The sequence below is a fragment of the Cajanus cajan genome, chromosome 3 (assembly GCF_000230855.2).
Source record: "Cajanus cajan strain Asha chromosome 3, NIPB_CcT2T_4, whole genome shotgun sequence".
Taxonomy (NCBI): Eukaryota; Viridiplantae; Streptophyta; class Magnoliopsida; order Fabales; family Fabaceae; genus Cajanus; species Cajanus cajan.
This window is the reverse complement of record NC_138519.1, coordinates 40,519,466-40,538,523: the sequence shown is the minus strand read 5'-3', so window position 1 is coordinate 40,538,523 and position 19,058 is coordinate 40,519,466. Positions and strand designations below refer to the sequence as shown.

Here is a 19,058-nt window from a genome sequence, read left to right as displayed (position 1 = left end):
TGATGATTCAAACACCGAGAATTCCCCATGCGGAAATGACAACTCTTGGGATAAGAGGAATGATCAAGAATGGATGAATCCTTGCTTCTAGGGAATTACAAGACAAAATACAATTGAATAATAAAGGCATTGCATGACAAAAACCCGCTAGGACGAAAACCCGTAAAGGGTGTCTTAGGAAAAAATTAGGATAAAGGAATCAAAATCCCGATAGGATAGATCCTATGCAAAAGTTAGGGATATATATATATTGTTCTTACCGGAATTTGTCGTAGGGACGATCTTCCAAGTAAGATTGGTGAGCCTCCTTCACGGGTACGCTGGTGCTCCAAGATGGGGGTGGTACCTGCAAAAAAGACTCTGATGCTAAAGTTAGGGTTTGTATGAGTGATAGTCTCGCATATGTAATGCACGTACCTTGGAGTGAATTAGGTTTGCTTTGGGCTCTGGGCCTGAGATAAGATATGATAGCGGATCTCGTCTGGGGCGAGATCTTCGGTAATCAGTGATTAGATAATGGATCTCGTATGGGCGAGATCCTCGGGAATCAGTTGTGAATCACCTGAATGCCGAGCTAACATCGTATGACGCGTGCCCGAGATCATCTTGCACTGTGGTGCCGAGCTTGGAGCTCGGCTTCGCGGTACGGTCAGTACACTAGCCCCCCGAGCTCCGAAGACCATAGGTCGAGGAGTTAAGATCGAGCTCGCCAGGGGGAAGTGACCCTTCGTGTATTTCCGCCTGTCAAGATGCCACGCGTGCAAAAGTCGTTTCATATTTCGAAACGCGAGGTCGGTGCGTTAGTGGTCATGACGGTTATGCAATGATGGCTTCCTCTGTCATAATGGGTCTCATTTAATGCGTGGTCAGGTGTGTCCCTTGGGTGACACGTGTCGTGACCGTTTTGAAATTATGGGGGAGAGTTTTTTCTTTTCTTTCACTCGCGCCTCTTGGCCTTTTTCACTTTGCTCTTTTCCATTCTTGTGGCTTCTTGTGCACGCCGTTGCTCTCGCTTTCATCCGTTCTCCGTCTCCGTTTCAGTCACCGTTTCCGGTAACCCCTTCGTTGTTAGGGTTATTTTCTGAAGAGGAGTACCAGGTACTTCCTTTTTACTGTCTTCTTTTCTCTTCTTCCCAGTTTTTCTTCGAGTCTTTCTTTTCTTTTTCATGGCTGGGGGGAGTGGTGCCGGTTCTTCTGCACCTTCTCGGGGTAAGGCGCGTGGTAAGGCGGTGGCTGTCGGGAAGGCTACCGCCGAAAAGAGGGATCTGCCCCGGGGCTCGGAGTCAGGCATTCCTGGTTATGACTGGGTCAAGTGTGAGATGGCAGGGTCCAAAGCGTCTTTCGGACCTTTCTTGATGTTAATAGGATCTCTAGATCGTGTAGGGTTTGTGACCCTTCTATCTCCCATATGATTCGGCTTGAGCCTTGTCGGGCCGATGAGGGCGTGTACATGGGGAAGTCTACTGACCCTCCCCATTTCTATATGTTCCTAAGCTTTTTTAGGGATTTAGGTGTCTGCCTTCCCTTCACCCGATTTGAGTGCGATTTTTTTAACTTCATCAACTCGGCTCCTTGCCAGTTGCACCCCAATAGTTGGGGTTTTTTGAGGGCTTTTCAAGTCTTGTGTACAGTGCTGGGGATAGAGCTGTCTCTTCGCGTCTTTCTTCATTTTTATCAACTGAAGCTAGGCGCTCCGCCTTATGGTATTTGTCTTTGAATGGGAGTAGGGATGGGGGTTTGTTTACTCTCTACTCCCAATCATATAAAAACTTCAAACAGGAGTTCTTCCGGGTTTCCCTTGTGGGTATTGACCCCTTGGAGGATGAGGTGTTCCACTTCGGCGGCTTGCCGAAGTTTCCTTTTTACTGGTGTTCCAAACTGTCTAGGTTTCATGGTTTGGGTAACCTGGAGGTGACGGCTTCAGAGGCAGCCGCCATCGAAAACCTTGCCGCGCTCCCTCGCCCGCTGGACTGCAAGCTCGTTCTGTCGCTTGCGAATTCGCCCTACAGGGAGAGGGGCTTAGAGAGTGAGTACTTCGTGTTTTGGTGGTTTACTAGGGTTCGTGTCATTTCCTTTTGTTGATGTGTTTCCGTTTTTGTTTGCAAGCATTATGGGGAAAAACTTGTGGCGCGAGCTTAAGCACCGCTACAACGTTGCCGAGCTTGAGGTTCCCGAGCCTCCGGAGGAGGATGTTACCCCCCTGAAGGCTAGTCGGAAGAGAAAGAGGGGGGGGAAAGAGGCCGGGGGAACCTCGGTCCCTCCAGGTGCCGAGGAGGTGACCTCCAAGGCCGCTGATGCTGATGCGGTGGATCTCACTGAGAGTCCACCGCCCCAGGTGGCCTTTAAGGAGGTAGCTCAGACTGCTGAGCCTACTGTGCAGGCCGCCGAGGTGAGTGTCCTTTCTCTTTATGCGCGTCTTTTGCGTTGACTTTGTTTGGTTTATTGAGGCGGAGTGTATCTTTTCCCAGGTCGGGGTGACCGCTGTCGAGGTGGGAGACCAGGCTGCTGAGCGAGTTGCTCGAGTTTCCGAGGTGGTGAGTATCTTGTTTCTGGGGTTTTTCATTAATACTTTTATTATGCTTTCTGATCGCTTGACCTGGGGTCGTTTTTTGCAGGCAGGAAATGCCCTTGAGGCGGCGACGAAGGCTGCCAAGCGGGTCGCCCAAGCTGCTGAGGTAGGTGGCGTTTGTTTGCTTGATTTTGTGATTCCCCGTATGTCACCTTGTTTATTTTTGACATGGGGTTGATTTTCGCAGGAAAGGTCGGGGGTCCCTACTGTGGACTTTCTGGATGCCGAGCAGGGGACGCCGGCTTCCGTCGCTGCTGAGGCCCGTGGAGGAGGCCCTAGTCATGAGGTTCCTTCGTCTGCGGCTGCCGCTTCGGCGCCGCCTCTTGGCCTGTCGCAGGAGGCTTCCCGGAGCCGATATCTGACTCACCATTTCGGGAAGGGTCTTTCCAAAGTGCGGCTGGACCACGTGAGCGCCTCCGCCGACATGGATTCGTTGTGGAGCGCGGGGGTGACTGGGGAGAAGTTCTACCCTCAGGGTTCATTGAGCTCCAAGGACCAGGGGTTGATAGACGTGATCGGTCCCGAAGAGAGTTTTGATGCGGCCTAGGTCCTTCTGTAGAGGGTTATGGGCATATTGGGCCATTGGAAGCCCAAGTAGGGCCAACAGCGGGAGGATTTGGTCAAGCAGCAAGAGGACCTGGCCAAGTTGAGGGGCCGACTTCAACCCTGGAAGGAGGCAAACAAGATTCTGAGGGAAGAGAATAAAGCTCTTAGCGCAGCCCTTGATGAGGCGAAGCGGCGCGAGGCTGAGCTCCGCTATGCGCGTGGCGACCTTGCACGGGTGCAGAAGTCTCTTGAGATTGCGTTGCGATCCAATGAGGCTTATGCCTCTCAGGTGGGGGAGCTGCAGGAGCTCGTCGCCTTCTCTCGAGGTCGTGCTCGCTCCTTGGAGGATGAGGTGACCTCTTATCGTGGCCAAGTGCGGGCTCTGGATGACATTGTGACCTCCCTTAAGGGAGAGTTGGCGGCGGCGGCTGAGGAGCGCCTCCGTAGCGAGGTCATTCTTGGTGGCCGTGAGGACGAAATTGCCACCCTGAAGGCAGAGCTCGCGGAGCTGGGGGTGGGGAAGGTGGCCACGGACAAGAGGCTCGCGGAGGTCGAACGCTCCATTGTGGTTGAGCACAAGAGGGGCTTCCAAAAGGCTGCTCGTCAGGCTCGGCTTCTTGCTCTCAGATTCGACTTTTCTTCCATGCATGTGGAGAAAGTCGTCCGCTTTGGGAGGCTAGTCAAGGAGGACGATGCCGACGACAGTTCTAGCGGGGGTGCTTCTGTAACGACCCACCTTAGGTCATCACATCAATAACCAACCAAAATAAAAGAGCATTTATAATATAAAAAAAATAGAGCAAAAGCCAGCTACGCTAGAGTGTAAAAATTGTTTTCATAATAGCAAACATAAGTATATTAGTCATTCTCAGTAAAATCATACAGTCATCCAAAATATATTAACATTAACCATTAACAGAAACACCCTAGGTGCTGGTCAAGCTCTAAGCCTAGCCACTTCTCGAAGCAGCTACCCAGAAGACTCCTTGTTATCCTATGGCTTCACACCTGATCTGCTCCCCCACATAGTGAGATCATCACAGTTCCACCACATGGAAACATAAGGGTTAGCACGTATAAAACCAACCATAGTATAAATATCATTTAACAATTATTTGTTCAAACCAACATGTATTTCCAAGATAGATATAAACCAATAGCATACATATTAATTAAAGAAATCCATAACCCTAGTATACAATCCATACCATATGTATACATAATCCACATCCAAAGCAAAGTCACACCACCGTATAATCCATGATGTAACCAACACATCCAAACCAAATGTTGGCCTCAACACCTATCCAAACCAAGTGTTGATACGGTGAAACATGTCAGCAATCCATGTCTCACGCCTAACCTCTCATGGAAAGTATACAGTTGGATTACGTCGTCACGTAACCCTGGTGGGGTCACCTCATCCATCGGTATGACTCGACCCAGACCCATACCGGTAGCAAATAGATACTTAGAGGAGTGCTTCAGAATCCACCTAACATCTGAAGTGGTTTACTATATAATCCTTGGAAAAGTTCCAAATTGGAAATCCTCACAATGGGATTCCGAAATTCCATATTTTCTCCAAAGATTATATCCTTGATCTCACCAAGAGATCTCCCATCCATAACCTTACTCCTCTCAGTTCTATTTACTTTTCCAAACCACATACACATAACATACTTCATAATTATATATATAAATATAATCATAACCATGACAAATTAAATATCCAAAACAACCACCAACTTGAATAAATAACAACCATCAACTTAAATAAATAACAACCTTCATACAAACAAAATAGCATATTAAAAGTTATACTACTCCTATCATGCTCATGTATACTAGATTAAGTCTTATAAGTACTACCCTTACTTAGCATACTAGATTAATTTTATAAATGCCACCCTTACTTAGCATACTAGATTAATTTTATAAATACCACCCTTACTTAGCATACTAGATTAATTTTATAAATACCACCCTTACTTGGATAAACCTGAATTGAAACTCGGGCAGAAACTGAGACTATAGCACAGCTGCCTCCCCAAGGCTCCTTCCGTCTAAAACAGGGACCGGAGCTAAAATTAGGACAGAACCTCTTCCTCTGGATTTCCCTTGGTCTTCAAAGAGAAGAAGAGGGAAAGAAGAGAGTATAAGAGAAGAGAATGAGAAGTGTTTCTTGGGATGGTTTGCAATGGAGAAGTGAAGGCCTATTTATAGCCTTCATGACACATTAAAAAAAATGTAAAATAATGGAGAAAAAGATAGACAAAACTAAGTGGAATGAATTAGTGGAATGAATTATAGAAGTTGGTGGGATGAATTAATGGAGTTGGTGTGAATTAATGGAGTTGGTGCCATGTTCTTTTCCGCACCGACTTTGGCTACTTATTTGGACCTTATAGACAGCCGAATCTGAAAATATTTCCTTCCTGAAAGTTGTAGTATTTTCTCTTATCTTTCTATAGCCACCAAGTGTGTATCATTGGAACAACCACAGACCAAGTTATACCCCAAACACCGAGGCTTGCCAATCAGCCCAACGAGAAACAATTGTATCAATAAAAGTCCAATTTTGACCTCCTAAACGACCGATTTTGCAAATGGCTATTTCTGCAAACGTTGTGCGTTTTTCTCTTAGATTTCCATTGACACCAATTTTGCATCATTTGGACCATCACAGCCCAAGTTATGCCTCGGACACTGAGACTAGTCAGTCAGCCCAGCAAGAAATGATTCTTAAAAAAAAAAATTTCACAACTATCTAATTAGATCTAACAACACACATATCTTTCTAAGCATAAATGGAGTGTGAATTATCTATAATTGAAGTAAAATATAACCACCAAATTATGACCAAATACCACATAGTAATAATGACAATAATAATAATAATAGTAATAATCATGTTGAAAACTGAGATGTTACAATTCTCCCCAACAACAAAAATTTTCGTCCTCGAAAATTCACTTACTCAAAAGAGATATGGGTATTGATCCTTCATATTGTCTTCCAACTCCCAAGTGGCTTCATTAGTGTCTGCATCCCAAATAACCTTCACCAAATTGATAGATTTACCTCGCAACTTCTTAACTCTCTTGTCTGCCACTGAAACTGGTTGTTTCTCAAAAGTTAAATTCTCCTTCACTTGCACTGCCTCTGATTCCAAGACATGACTCGGATCGTGAATATACTTCCTCAGTTGTGACACATGGAATACATCATGCAGATTAGATAGAAATGGAGGTAATGCAATCTGATATGCCACTGGTCCAATCCTCTTGAGAATTTGATACGGTCCAATAAATTTAGGATTCAACTTCTTCGCTTTGATAGCTCTTCCCACACCTGTGGTAGGAGTTACCTTCAAAAATACATGTTCTCCCTCTGAAAATTCCAAAGGTTTCCTCCTCTTGTCTGCATAAGACTTTTGTCGACTCTGAGTAGCTCTCATTCTTCCCTGAATTTGTTTCACTTTTTCAGTAGTTTGCAAGATAATCTCTGGTCCCACCATCATTGATTCTCCTTCTTTAAACCAACACAAAGGTGTTCGACACTTCCTCCCATACAGAGCCTCAAATGGTGCCATTTCTATACTTGCGTGAAAACTGTTATTATAAGTGAACTCAACCAAAGGCAACATCTCTTCCCAACTCCCTAGATGATCCAAAATACAAGCCCTCAACAAGTCCTCCAAAGATTGAATAATCCTCTCAGACTGCCCATCAGTTTGTGGGTGATAAGCAGAACTGAGTCTCAACTTAGTTCCTAACGCCTGATGCAAACTCTGCCAAAATCGGGATGTAAAACGAGGATCCCTATCAGAGATGATACTAGAGGGCACACCATGTAATCTAACAATCTCCTTAATATACAATTGAGTTAACCTTTCTAAGGACCACTTTATATTCACCGGAAGAAAATGAGCACACTTAGTTAATCTATCCACGATCACCCAAATAGAATTACAATTCTTAGCAGACCTTGGTAATCCAACAACAAAATCCATGGTTATACTATCCCATTTCCATTCAGGGATCTCCATCATTTGTAACAAACCTCCTGGTTTTTTATGTTCCACTTTAGCTTTTTGACACACAATGCAAGATGCAACATACTCAGCTATCTCCCTTTTCATCCCATTCCACCAAAACATTTTCTTCAAATCTTGATACATTTTTGTCATACCTGGGTGTACACTCAATTTGCTTTTATGAGCTTCCTCAAATATCAATTTCTTCAACTCCTCATCCTGTGGAATACAAATTCTACTCTTGTACCTCAAAATTCCATCTGTACCTTGTTCAAATCCTTCAGCTTTCCCAGAACTCATCAACTCCTTAACCTTGTTCAAACTCGCATCCTGAACTTGTTTTTGTTTCACCATCTCTAAGAAATCACTAGTAATGGTAGTCATACCACAACTAATGAAATTTGGGGCAACCACCACGTTAAGATTCATATCCCTGAATTTCTCTACCAACTCCATCTCTTTAACCATCATGTAAGACATATGGAGAGATTTTCTACTCAAAGCATCTGCCACCACATTTGCTTTACCTGGATGGTACATTAACTGAAAATCATAATCTTTCAAAAATTCAATCCACCTCCTTTGCCTCATATTTAACTCTTTCTGATCAAACAAATATTTCAGACTCTTATGATCACTGAACACATCAAACTTTGCCCCATAGAGATAATGCCTCCAAATCTTCAAAGCAAAAACTACCGCCGCCAACTCTAGATCATGCGTAGGATAATTCTGTTCATGAGTCTTTAACTGCCTAGATGCATAGGCCACAACCTGCCTATCTTGCATAAGAACACATCCTAAACCTTGATGAGATGCATCACAATAAACCTCAAAAGATTTATTAGGATCTGGCAAAATCAACACTGGAGACGACGTCAGCTTTTCCTTTAACTCTTGAAAACTCCTTTCACACTCCTCCGTCCATACAAAGGGATGATCCTTCCTGGTTAGCTGTGTTAAAGGCATAACTATTTTAGAAAATCCTTCTATGAATCTTCTATAATAGCCAGCCAATCCCACAAAACCTCTAACTTCAGTAACTGATTTCGGACGCTCCCACCTCAAAACTGCTTCCACCTTAGTAGGATCAACTGCAATTCCTTGTCCAGATATTACATGGCCCAAGAACTTAACTTCAGATAGCCAAAACTCACATTTTGATAATTTTGCAAATAATTGTTTCTCCTTCAATACTTGCAAAACTATCCTCAAATGTTCTCTATGTTCTTCTACAGATCTAGAGTAAACTAGAATATCATCAATGAATACTACAACAAACTTATCCAAAAAAGGTCTGAAAATCCTATTCATATAATCCATGAAAACAGCTGGAGCATTCGTCACTCCAAAAGGCATGACAATATACTCATAATGACCATACCGAGTCCTGAAAGCAGTCTTTGGTATGTCCTCCTCCTTTACCCGTATCTGGTGATACCCAGACCTCAAATCAATCTTGGAGAAAACAGAAGCTCCTTTTAACTGATCCATCAAATCATCAATCCTTGGCAATGGTTACTTATTCTTGATTGTCAGTTTATTTAACTGCCTATAATCTACACATAACCTCATACTACCATCCTTCTTCTTTACTAATAACACGGGTGCTCCCCACGGAGAGACACTAGGTCTGATCACCTGCTTCTCCAAAAGTTCTTCAATCTGCTTTTTCAATTCTGACAACTCTGCTGGTGCCATTCTATAAGGAGAAATGGATACTGGTCCCGCCCCTGGTATAAGATCAATACTAAACTCCAACTCTCGCTTTGGTGGTAATCCAGGAATATCATCTGGAAAAACTTCTGGAAACTCTCTAACAACCTCAATACTATTCAACAATTTTTCATTCTCTACACTAATAAAGGATAGGATCATAAACCCTAGAGCTCCATCCTTCAACAACCCATCCACCTGTCTATTAGAAATAAACCTTTCCTGTTTAACAGCAGGAAAGATTAATCTCTTCTCTGAACAATCTATCAAAATCTTATTGATAGAAAGCCAGTCCATCCCTAAAATCACATCCAAATCCGATAAAGGTAAACAAAACAAGTTCACCTTATAACAACGCCCTTCTACTTCTATTTTAATCTCCTCACACATTCGTAAGAAATAAAAGAATGTGATGCACCAGAATCAAATAGAATAGAAATATCATTACCATCAATTTTGCCCTTCCCCTTTACTAGCTCAGATGATGTTTCAGCTTCAACACTTGTTAAGGCAAAAACACGTCCTGCTGCAGTAGGTCGATCCACCTTTTGGTTCTCTCTAGCTGGAGCATTTCTGATATTGCAATCTTTAGCCATGTGACCCACCTTGCCACATTTAAAACACGCATAATTCTTTGTAGGACAGTCCCTCATCATATGTGGGCCTCCACACGTATAGCATCTAACAGCTCCTGTAGTAGTAGTCCCCATGGGTTTCTTATTAGCATTCCCAATCTGAAATTGGGATGGTCTCTTTTGAGATTGTTTCCCCCTTCCAGATGATCCTTCTGGTCCTTTCACCATTTTATTCCCTCCCTCAAATCTTTCAACCGTTTTTGCCTTTTCAACCAGCATTGGGAATTCCATAATTCCCATAGGAACAATGGTTTTCTTCAGCTCAAATCTTAGACCTTCACTGAACTTCCTGCATCTCCATGCTTCAGTGATAGCTTGAGAATAGTATCTAGCCAAGTGTTCAAACTTGACCACGTACTCCTGTACTGACATGTTCCCTTGTTGCAGTCTCAAAAACTCGGCTTCCTTAGCATATCTGGCGCTATCTGGAAAATATTTCTCCAGAAATACCTTTTTAAAATTCTCCCAATTCACCGCCTCCCCTCTGGCCTTCATCATAACCTGAGCACCTTTCCACCAGCAGCTAGCCTCACCCACCAACATATAAGTAGCATAAACAAGCTTCCTCTCCTCGGGGCATTGCATCACCATGAAAATTTTCTCTATTTCTTCAATCCATTGGTCAGCAACTTCTGGTCCATCAACACCTGTGAATTGAGGAGGATTCCCTTTTCTAAACTCTGACAAGCCCCTATACTCATCAGGTACGTTAGTCCTAGCTGTCTCAGCTGCAGCCCGATTGGCCTCCATCTGAGCCAACAAAGTATTCTGTTGTCCAATAGCAGCAGCAATTAACTCCATAGCTTGAGCAATTTGCCGCTCATCCATGCTTGAAGAAGAATTAGAATGATTTCCCCTACCAACCATCCTAAAAAAAATCAAGGAATTTTATGAGTTTACACTAAAACTCATAAGAAATTCCTAATCAAGATCAAGAAACTCATGAAGTTCCTTTCATTTCCACACAACGGAAATGCAACAAGACCATTTCCCACAAACCCTAAAGAGACTTGACCAGCTCTGATACCAAAATTGTAACGACCCACCTTAGGTCATCACATCAATAACCAACCAAAATAAAAGAGCATTTATAATAATAAAAAAAATAGAGCAAAAGCCAGCTACGCTAGAGTGTAAAAATTGTTTTCATAATAGCAAACATAAGTATATTAGTCATTCTCAGTAAAATCATACAGTCATCCAAAATATATTAACATTAACCATTAACAGAAACACCCTAGGTGCTGGTCAAGCTCTAAGCCTAGCCACTTCTCGAAGCAGCTACCCAGAAGACTCCTTGCTATCCTATGGCTTCACACCTGATCTGCTCCCCCACATAGTGAGATCATCACAGTTCCACCACATGGAAACATAAGGGTTAGCACGTATAAAACCAACCATAGTATAAATATCATTTAACAATTATTTGTTCAAACCAACATGTATTTCCAAGATAGATATAAACCAATAGCATACATATTAATTAAAGAAATCCATAACCCTAGTATACAATCCATACCATATGTATACATAATCCACATCCAAAGCAAAGTCACACCACCGTATAATCCATGATGTAACCAACACATCCAAACCAAATGTTGGCCTCAACACCTATCCAAACCAAGTGTTGATACGGTGAAACATGTCAGCAATCCATGTCTCACGCCTAACCTCTCATGGAAAGTATACAGTTGGATTACGTCGTCACGTAACCCTGGTGGGGTCACCTCATCCATCGGTATGACTCGACCCAGACCCATACCGGTAGCAAATAGATACTTAGAGGAGTACTTCAGAATCCACCTAACATCTGAAGTGGTTTACTATATAATCCTTGGAAAAGTTCCAAATTGGAAATCCTCACAATGGGATTCCGAAATTCCATATTTTCTCCAAAGATTATATCCTTGATCTCACCAAGAGATCTCCCATCCATAACCTTACTCCTCTCAGTTCTATTTACTTTTCCAAACCACATACACATAACATACTTCATAATTATATATATAAATATAATCATAACCATGCCAAATTAAATATCCAAAACAACCACCAACTTGAATAAATAACAACCATCAACTTAAATAAATAACAACCTTCATACAAACAAAATAGCATATTAAAAGTTATACTACTCCTATCATGCTCATGTATACTAGATTAAGTCTTATAAGTACTACCCTTACTTAGCATACTAGATTAATTTTATAAATGCCACCCTTACTTAGCATACTAGATTAATTTCATAAATACCACCCTTACTTAGCATACTAGATTAATTTTATAAATACCACCCTTACTTGGATAAACCTGAATTGAAACTCGGGCAGAAACTGAGACTATAGCACAGCTGCCTCCCCAAGGCTCCTTCCGTCTAAAACAGGGACCGGAGCTAAAATTAGGACAGAACCTCTTCCTCTGGATTTCCCTTGGTCTTCAAAGAGAAGAAGAGGGAAAGAAGAGAGTATAAGAGAAGAGAATGAGAAGTGTTTCTTGGGATGGTTTGCAATGGAGAAGTGAAGGCCTATTTATAGCCTTCATGACACATTAAAAAAAATGTAAAATAATGGAGAAAAAGATAGACAAAACTAAGTGGAATGAATTAGTGGAATGAATTATAGAAGTTGGTGGGATGAATTAATGGAGTTGGTGTGAATTAATGGAGTTGGTGCCATGTTCTTTTCCGCACCGACTTTGGCTACTTATTTGGACCTTATAGACAGCCGAATCTGAAAATAGTTCCTTCATGACAGTTGTAGGAGTTTCTCTTATCTTTCCATAGCCACCAAGTTTGTATCATTTGAACAACCACAGACCAAGTTATACCGCAAACACCGAGGCTTGCCAATCAGCCCAACGAGAAACAATTGTATCAATAAAAGTCCAATTTTGACCTCCTAAACGACCGATTTTGCAAATGGCTATTTCTGCAAAAGTTGTGCGTTTTTCTCTTAGATTTCCATTGACACCAATTTTGCATCATTTGGACCATCACAGCCCAAGTTATGCCTCGGACACTGAGACTAGTCAGTCAGCCCAGCAAGAAATGATTCTTAAAAAAAAAAATTTCACAACTATCTAATTAGATCTAACAACACACATATCTTTCTAAGCATAAATGGAGTGTGAATTATCTATAATTGAAGTAAAATATAACCACCAAATTATGACCAAATACCACATAGTAATAATGACAATAATAATAATAATAGTAATAATCATGTTGAAAACTGAGATGTTACAGCTTCAGCCTAGGCCGCCTTTGTAATAGCTAGGTTTATTTTTCTTTGGCCTGAATTGATGTACTGAATTTTGAGAACTTTGTTTGTATATATATATATATATATATATATTTTGCTCTATCTTGTCCGTATTTGCGTTCAATTTTGGCTGCTCGCGTTGTTTGAGGCACATGTTTGGTGTCTGTTATATGCTTTTGTATATGGTGATACTTCTACCTTGAGTTGGTGAAGTCGAGGTTCGAGGTCGGCCTTAGTTTTTTGTTTAGTAGGACTTTTCGTGGGAGTTCGAACCTGACCGTAAATGAATGTGTTAAGATTCGTATTCGACCTCGAATTTTGACTAAGTAATTGTTGTGAAAGTTCATAAATGACCCTAGACTGGGGTTAAGGTCAGAGTTTGACGTTAAGTCGGTCGTGCCGGGGTTTGAATTCGACCCCGGTATTGAGAGTGGGGTGTACTTTGCCAGGGTTCAAAGTCGTCCTCAGGTTAGTAGTTTGGACTCGACCTTAAGTAAATGTGTTGAGGCTCGTATTCGACCTTGGATTTGAGTTAGACGATTTGGTTAGGTTCGGACTCGACCTTTATTGGGAGTGTCGAGGCTCATATTCGCCCTTACACTTCGATTTTGAGCAACTGACTTTATTGTGGTTCGGATTTGACCGATTTTATTAAGGTTCGGGTTTGACCTTGAAAGTGCCGGGGTTCGTATCCGACCTTAGGCTTTGGTGAGGTTCGGGTTTGATCTTAGGTTTGAGCAGAATGATTTAGCTAAGGTTCGAACTCGACTTTTAAGCGGGGACATCGAGGTTCATACTCGACTTCGGTTTCGAATAAAACGAATTTTTTGGCGAGGTTCGTATTCGATTTCGCATCCGGATGCTCTGGTTCATTTTCGACCTCATATGCTAAGGGAGGTTGGGGCTCGACCTTGGACTTCTATTCGGGTGAGCGTTTCTGTGAAGGTTTGATGACCTTGATTTATTGGTGCCGAGGTTCTGAGCCGACCTCAAACCGGAGTGTAGTGAATTGGATAGGTTGTCCGTATCCGCCCTTAAGTTTAGGGTCAGGTATGTTTCGTCACGGTTCGAACTCGTCCTTAGCTATACAGCTCGTACTCGACTTTTAACGATAGTGTCGAGATTCGTACTCGACCTTAGATTTAGGGTGGTGCGTGTTTCATCGAGGTTTGAACTCGATCTCGGATATATGGTTCGGACTCGACATCCGAATAAGTTATTAAGGTTCGAACTCGATCCTTGACAAGAGCGTCGAGGTTCGTATTCGACCTCGAATTCGAGTGAAGTGGGTCGATTAAGGTTCTGAATCGACCTTTAAAGAAAGCGCCGGGGTTCGTACTCGACCTCGGAAATGTCAAGGTTCGGACTCAACCTCAAATTTGAGATATGCTATTTAATTAAGGTTCAAACTCGACCTTTAGCGAGAGCGTCAAGGTTCGTACTTGACCTCAGGTTTGAGATAGATTATTTAATTAAGGTTCGAACTCGACCTTTAACGGAAGCATCGAGGTTCGTACTCGACCTCGAATTTGCTATTTGATTAAGGTTCTGAATCGACCTTTAAAGAAAGCACCGGGGTTCGTACTCGACCTTAGAAATGTTGAGGTTCGGACTCGACCTCAAATTTGAGATATGCTATTTAATTAAGGTTTGAACTCGACCTTTAGCGAAAGCGTCAAGGTTCGTACTCGACCTCAGGTTTGAGATAGATTATTTAATTAAGGTTCGAACTCGACCTTTAACGGAAGCATCGAGGTTCGTACTCGACCTCGGATTTCAGCGTTTGCACAGTTAGAGTTCATTTTCGTCCTTTAGATAATCAGGAAAATAAGAATATGAGATGAGCGAAAGGAGTAGTTTTATTTATGGTGCTTGTGTGCCTCGTTAAAAACCCTCTCAGTCAAAGGCTGAGGCAGGAAAAGAGTGCACAACTTTGTTCATACTGGAAGAAGAAGAGAGACTTAAAAACTTAAGGAGCTATGGTGGGGGATTCCCCTTGCTTTGCTTGCTCGACGAGGAAGTCTTCAGGCTCTCGGCGTAGCATTGCCGAGCTATTTTCTGATTAGCTTTGACGAAGATGACTTTACCGTCCTTGCCCGGGAACTTCATGGTGAGGTGTGGGGGTTGACACTACCACTCCGAGTTGGTTCAAGGTTGGCCTCCCGATGATGATGTTGTAGGAAGTGTTGGCTTCCACGAGGAGGTACCGGACCATGACCCACCTTGTATCCAGTGGCATTCCGAAAGTTGTCAGCAAGTCTACGTATCCCCGGCTGTGAACTCGCTCTCCTGCGAAGCCGACTAGGGGCTCCGTGTGAGGTTGGATGAGAGAGTGAGGGACGTCTAGTTTGAGGAACATTGGCCAGTACAGGACATCAGTCGAGCTTCCCTGGTCGATGAGTGTTTTCTGCACTTTCCAGTTGGCTATCTCCACAATGATGACCATGGGGTCGTCCTGGTTAGGGTTGACGCCGGCGTAGTCTTCTTCGGAGAAGGAGATTGGTGGTGAGCTTTGGTGCGGGGCCGAGGTGGTAGAGTGGACGCAGTTGATGCTTTGCAAGTGTCTTCTTCGGGCCGAGCTGCTGGCGCCTCCTCCCGCAAAACCACCTGCAATCGTGTTGATTACTCCCCGTAAGGGAGCCGACTCTGTCTCTTGGCTTATCTCAGCTTGTACTGTGCCGCTAGCATTTTGTTGGGAACCCGGGTGTGAGTCAGTGCAGGCTCCTGAACCTCGACCTCTATCGCGTCCTCGGCCTCCATAGCCACCTCTGTTACTCTATTGGCGGTGGACATACTGGCCGAGGTGACATGCTTGGATGAGCTCTTCAATGCGGTCCCGAAGTGTACGACATTCCTCCGTGGTGTGACCATGGTTCCTGTGGTACCGGCAGTGCTTGGACTTGTCGGCGCTGCTGGGAGTGTGACCCGGTGGTGGAAGGGCGAGCAGGTTATTATTGCTAGCTTCCTCCAGGATGTGTACCCTAGGTGCGTTCAGGGGAGTGTAGAAGTTGTATCTGCCCACTTTGTTTACCCTAGTCGACTTCTTGAATTGGCTGTCATTGTTGACTTTGATTTTATCCTTATGCCCCTATTCCGGCTTTGCTGGGGCTTTCCCGCGGACCTGGTCGCAGAAGATGGAGTGCTCCTCCATCTGGATGTATCCGGCCGCGCGAGCGCGAAGTTCATCCTTGTCGTGGGGGGGTCTCGGCAGAGGCTGTCGACAAAGGGGCCAGCTTTGAGGGCCATGAGCATGGAGTGAAGGGCGACTTCGGGGTTTAAGTTTCGGATCCTCACCGAGATGCTGGAGAAGCGCTCCATGAAGGCCCGCAGAGGTTCGTCATCACTTTGCCTGAGGTTGGCCAATGCAGTGGAGGTTGTGTGGTGAGGTCGGCTGGTAGCGTACTGCGCCGTGAACTGGCGGATTAAGGTACCAAAGCTGTCGATGGACTCGGCAAGTAGCTGGGTGTACCAGTGGAGTGCGGCCCCTTTGAGCGAGGTCGGAAAAACCCTACACAGGATAGCATCACTGTTAGTGTAGAGGTTTACCTAGGTTGTGTATAGGTCAATGTGCTCATCGGGGTCCGTCGTGCCGTCATAGCGGTCGAGATGGAGAGGCTTCCATCCTCGGGGGAGTGGAGTCTCCATGATGTCGTCCACAAAGGGATGTCGGCTGAAGGTTTCGCGGCCTTTTGTGGCATGTGAGGGTGCTCTGCTGGCGTCTGGGCCTGGCTTGTGCGTCGATGCATGAGATCGGTGCGTGGCGGGTTGCGACGTTGGTGCCCTAGTCGCAGTCCGAGATTGAGAGGTCGAGTGTGCCTCGTCTTCATGGATGTTGCTCCCGTGAGGAGGGCGATCAGAGGGGCGTCGAGGGAGTTGGGCGCGAATGCGCTCGTTTTCTTCACGCAGCGCTGCGAGGTCTGCTTCATTGGCTGTCCGCATTGCTGCTAGGTCGGCTTCGTGTTTGGCACGCATGTTGCGCAGGTCAGTGTCATGCTGCTGGCGCATCAGTTCAACTTGGTCGATCAGCCTTCTCAAGGTTGCAGCGTCGTTGTCCATGGTGACTGAGTGTTCAGCGTCCTCTGTTGCACGTCTGTTGTGGCTTCTGGTGAGTACCATACGGGTGCCGATAAGAGTTGTCTCGATCGGCCCCACGGTGGGCGCCAAATGTTCTTACCAGAATTTGTCGTAGGGACGATCTTCCAAGTAAGATTGGTGAGCCTCCTTCACGGGTACGCTGGTGCTCCAAGATGGGGGTGGTACCTGCAAAAGAGACTTTGATGCTAAAGTTAGGGTTTGTATGAGTGATAGTCTCGCATATTTAATGCACGTACCTTGGAGTGAATTAGGTTTGCTTTGGGCTCTGGGCCTAAGATAAGATATGATAGTGGATCTCGTCTGGGGCGAGATCTTCAGTAATCAGTGATTAGATAATGGATCTCGTATGGGCGAGATCCTCGGGAATCAGTTGTGATTCACCTGAATGCCGAGCTGACGTCGTATGACGCGTGCCCGAGATCATCTTGCACTGTGGTGCCGAGCTTGGAGCTCGGCTTCGCGGTACGGTCAGTGCATATATATATATATATGAAAAGGCAATGCCTACTCAAGTTGAAAACCGAAAGGCGGCTTGAGTATTCCCTTTAGAAAGCAAGAATTCATAAAGGTTTCACTCCAAAGTCGAAACACCCACATTCAAGCAAGTGGGAATGTGTTCCTAACGTAGTTCAACCAATCGTCAACCATGCCTCTTTAAGGGTTAACCTCGATTAATCTCTCTGTGTATGAATCACGAACTCGGGGCATGCCCAGGCCTTCGAGCTTTGCTAAAGGGGCACGTGTAACTTGGAAGTACTGTTTTAAATGCCATAACATTCTTTCATTTCTCTTCTCCCTTTAAATGTTCACTCTAGGCCTCATCCATTAACTCTTAATAAACAAGATGTATTTGCGACAAAGATGTTACTCAATAATAGCATGGAAAGGATAACAAAGGAACAATCAGGAATCCAAACATGACTAGGTTTAATAAAAATAGGGCATCCCATACAAACATTGCAAAAATGAAAGCCTAGTAGAAACCCACTAGGAGGGGCTACGCAAAATTAGGGCAAGATCCGCTATGGGGCCTACAATCAAAAAGGGTAACCTAGGCAAAAGTAAGGATCAAAAGAAAAATGTCTGCTAGGAAACACATCCCAAGTGACCTAGGCAAAAGTTAGGACGTTAAAGCAGCAACTTGAGTTGAAAACCGAAAGGCAACTCAAGGGAATCATTCAATCAGAGCGCGACCCCAAGTCATCACTCCACTTTCCAAAAAGGCTAAAACACAATGATAACTTTCTTGCAGCAAATAGGTTTTGTTTAATAACCCTAAACACCAAAGCCTACCTTGGCCAACCCTTCTTCTAAAAAACCATTTTTGAAAAATCCCTTCTAACAACCCTTTTGAAAAAAACAAAATAATAATAATAAAATTCCTTCCTTCTTTTCTCTTGACCCTTATGGCATTAAAATGGTACCAAAAAGATACACAGAAAAAGCACAGTGAACACTCACAAAGAGAAGACAAAGATGTCCCTAAACAGAGTTTGGAGACGCTTGACTACACATCGACTAGATAATCAAGGAGCTACTTAAACCTTAAGTTTAAAGGAGTATATCCCAGCAATAATCACAAACGGCATGGATAAACAGGAATCATCAATATTAACCTTAACGCGCACAGGTTAATTTTCCAACAAAAAAATTGAATTGCATGTTTAGGAACAAACACATGAACATAAACTACATCGCATGCATATGAGGTAGGGGCATATGGAAGGGCATTACACAAAAAAAAAAAGAATAAATAAAATAATAATAATAATAAAATTGCTTCTGTCTTGCATTTTCATTACATCCATGCATCCATGCAATTTGCTTGCTATGGGTCAGAAGGAGTCATAAGGATGAAGCACAAGCTAAATAGCCAACCATGAGCCAAGCAGTGGCAAACGGCAACCCCAAGTGATTCTATGTGCCCACTAAGCAAAGACATATCAATAGTGGAATAGAATAGAATCGACCAAACAGGCAAGTCTGTAAGCATGAAGAGGCCATCACGCCTTACTCCTCAACTAAATGAAGGATGATCCAAAAAATGCCAAGACCAGAAATAACTTCCTAACTAAAGCCAGGAGTGGCTTCCAAAATAATACTCATCAATAAAGATTGAGAAAATAACATCATGGGAATGGATCCCTCCACGAATGATGACAATAAAGAGCAAAAGCAACAACATGAGAAAAAGG

The 19,058-nt window shown here is 43.7% G+C and overlaps 1 protein-coding gene across 3 annotated transcripts; it reads right to left on the bottom strand.

The window, feature by feature from the left end:
- Positions 1-3,913: 3,913 nt before the first annotated feature.
- On the bottom strand, positions 3,914-12,316 carry LOC145955760 (uncharacterized). 3 transcript variants are annotated; one of them, XM_083070910.1, is made up of 3 exons: positions 11,809-12,056; positions 9,319-10,373; positions 3,914-4,128 (listed from the first exon to the last, which is right to left on the bottom strand). In XM_083070910.1, the coding sequence occupies exons 2-3, from the start codon at positions 10,370-10,372 to the stop codon at positions 4,118-4,120; spliced, it is 1,065 nt and encodes a 354-aa protein (XP_082927036.1). In that variant the 5' UTR covers position 10,373; positions 11,809-12,056; the 3' UTR covers positions 3,914-4,117. The 3 variants fall into 3 exon arrangements, 2 of the variants coding, with proteins under 2 accessions (XP_082927036.1, XP_082927035.1); XM_083070909.1 differs by lacking the exon at positions 3,914-4,128 and having other exon boundaries at positions 8,791-10,373; positions 11,809-12,057; XR_014432453.1 differs by lacking the exons at positions 3,914-4,128; positions 9,319-10,373 and adding an exon at positions 10,633-10,829 and having other exon boundaries at positions 11,809-12,316.
- Positions 12,317-19,058: the final 6,742 nt, after the last annotated feature.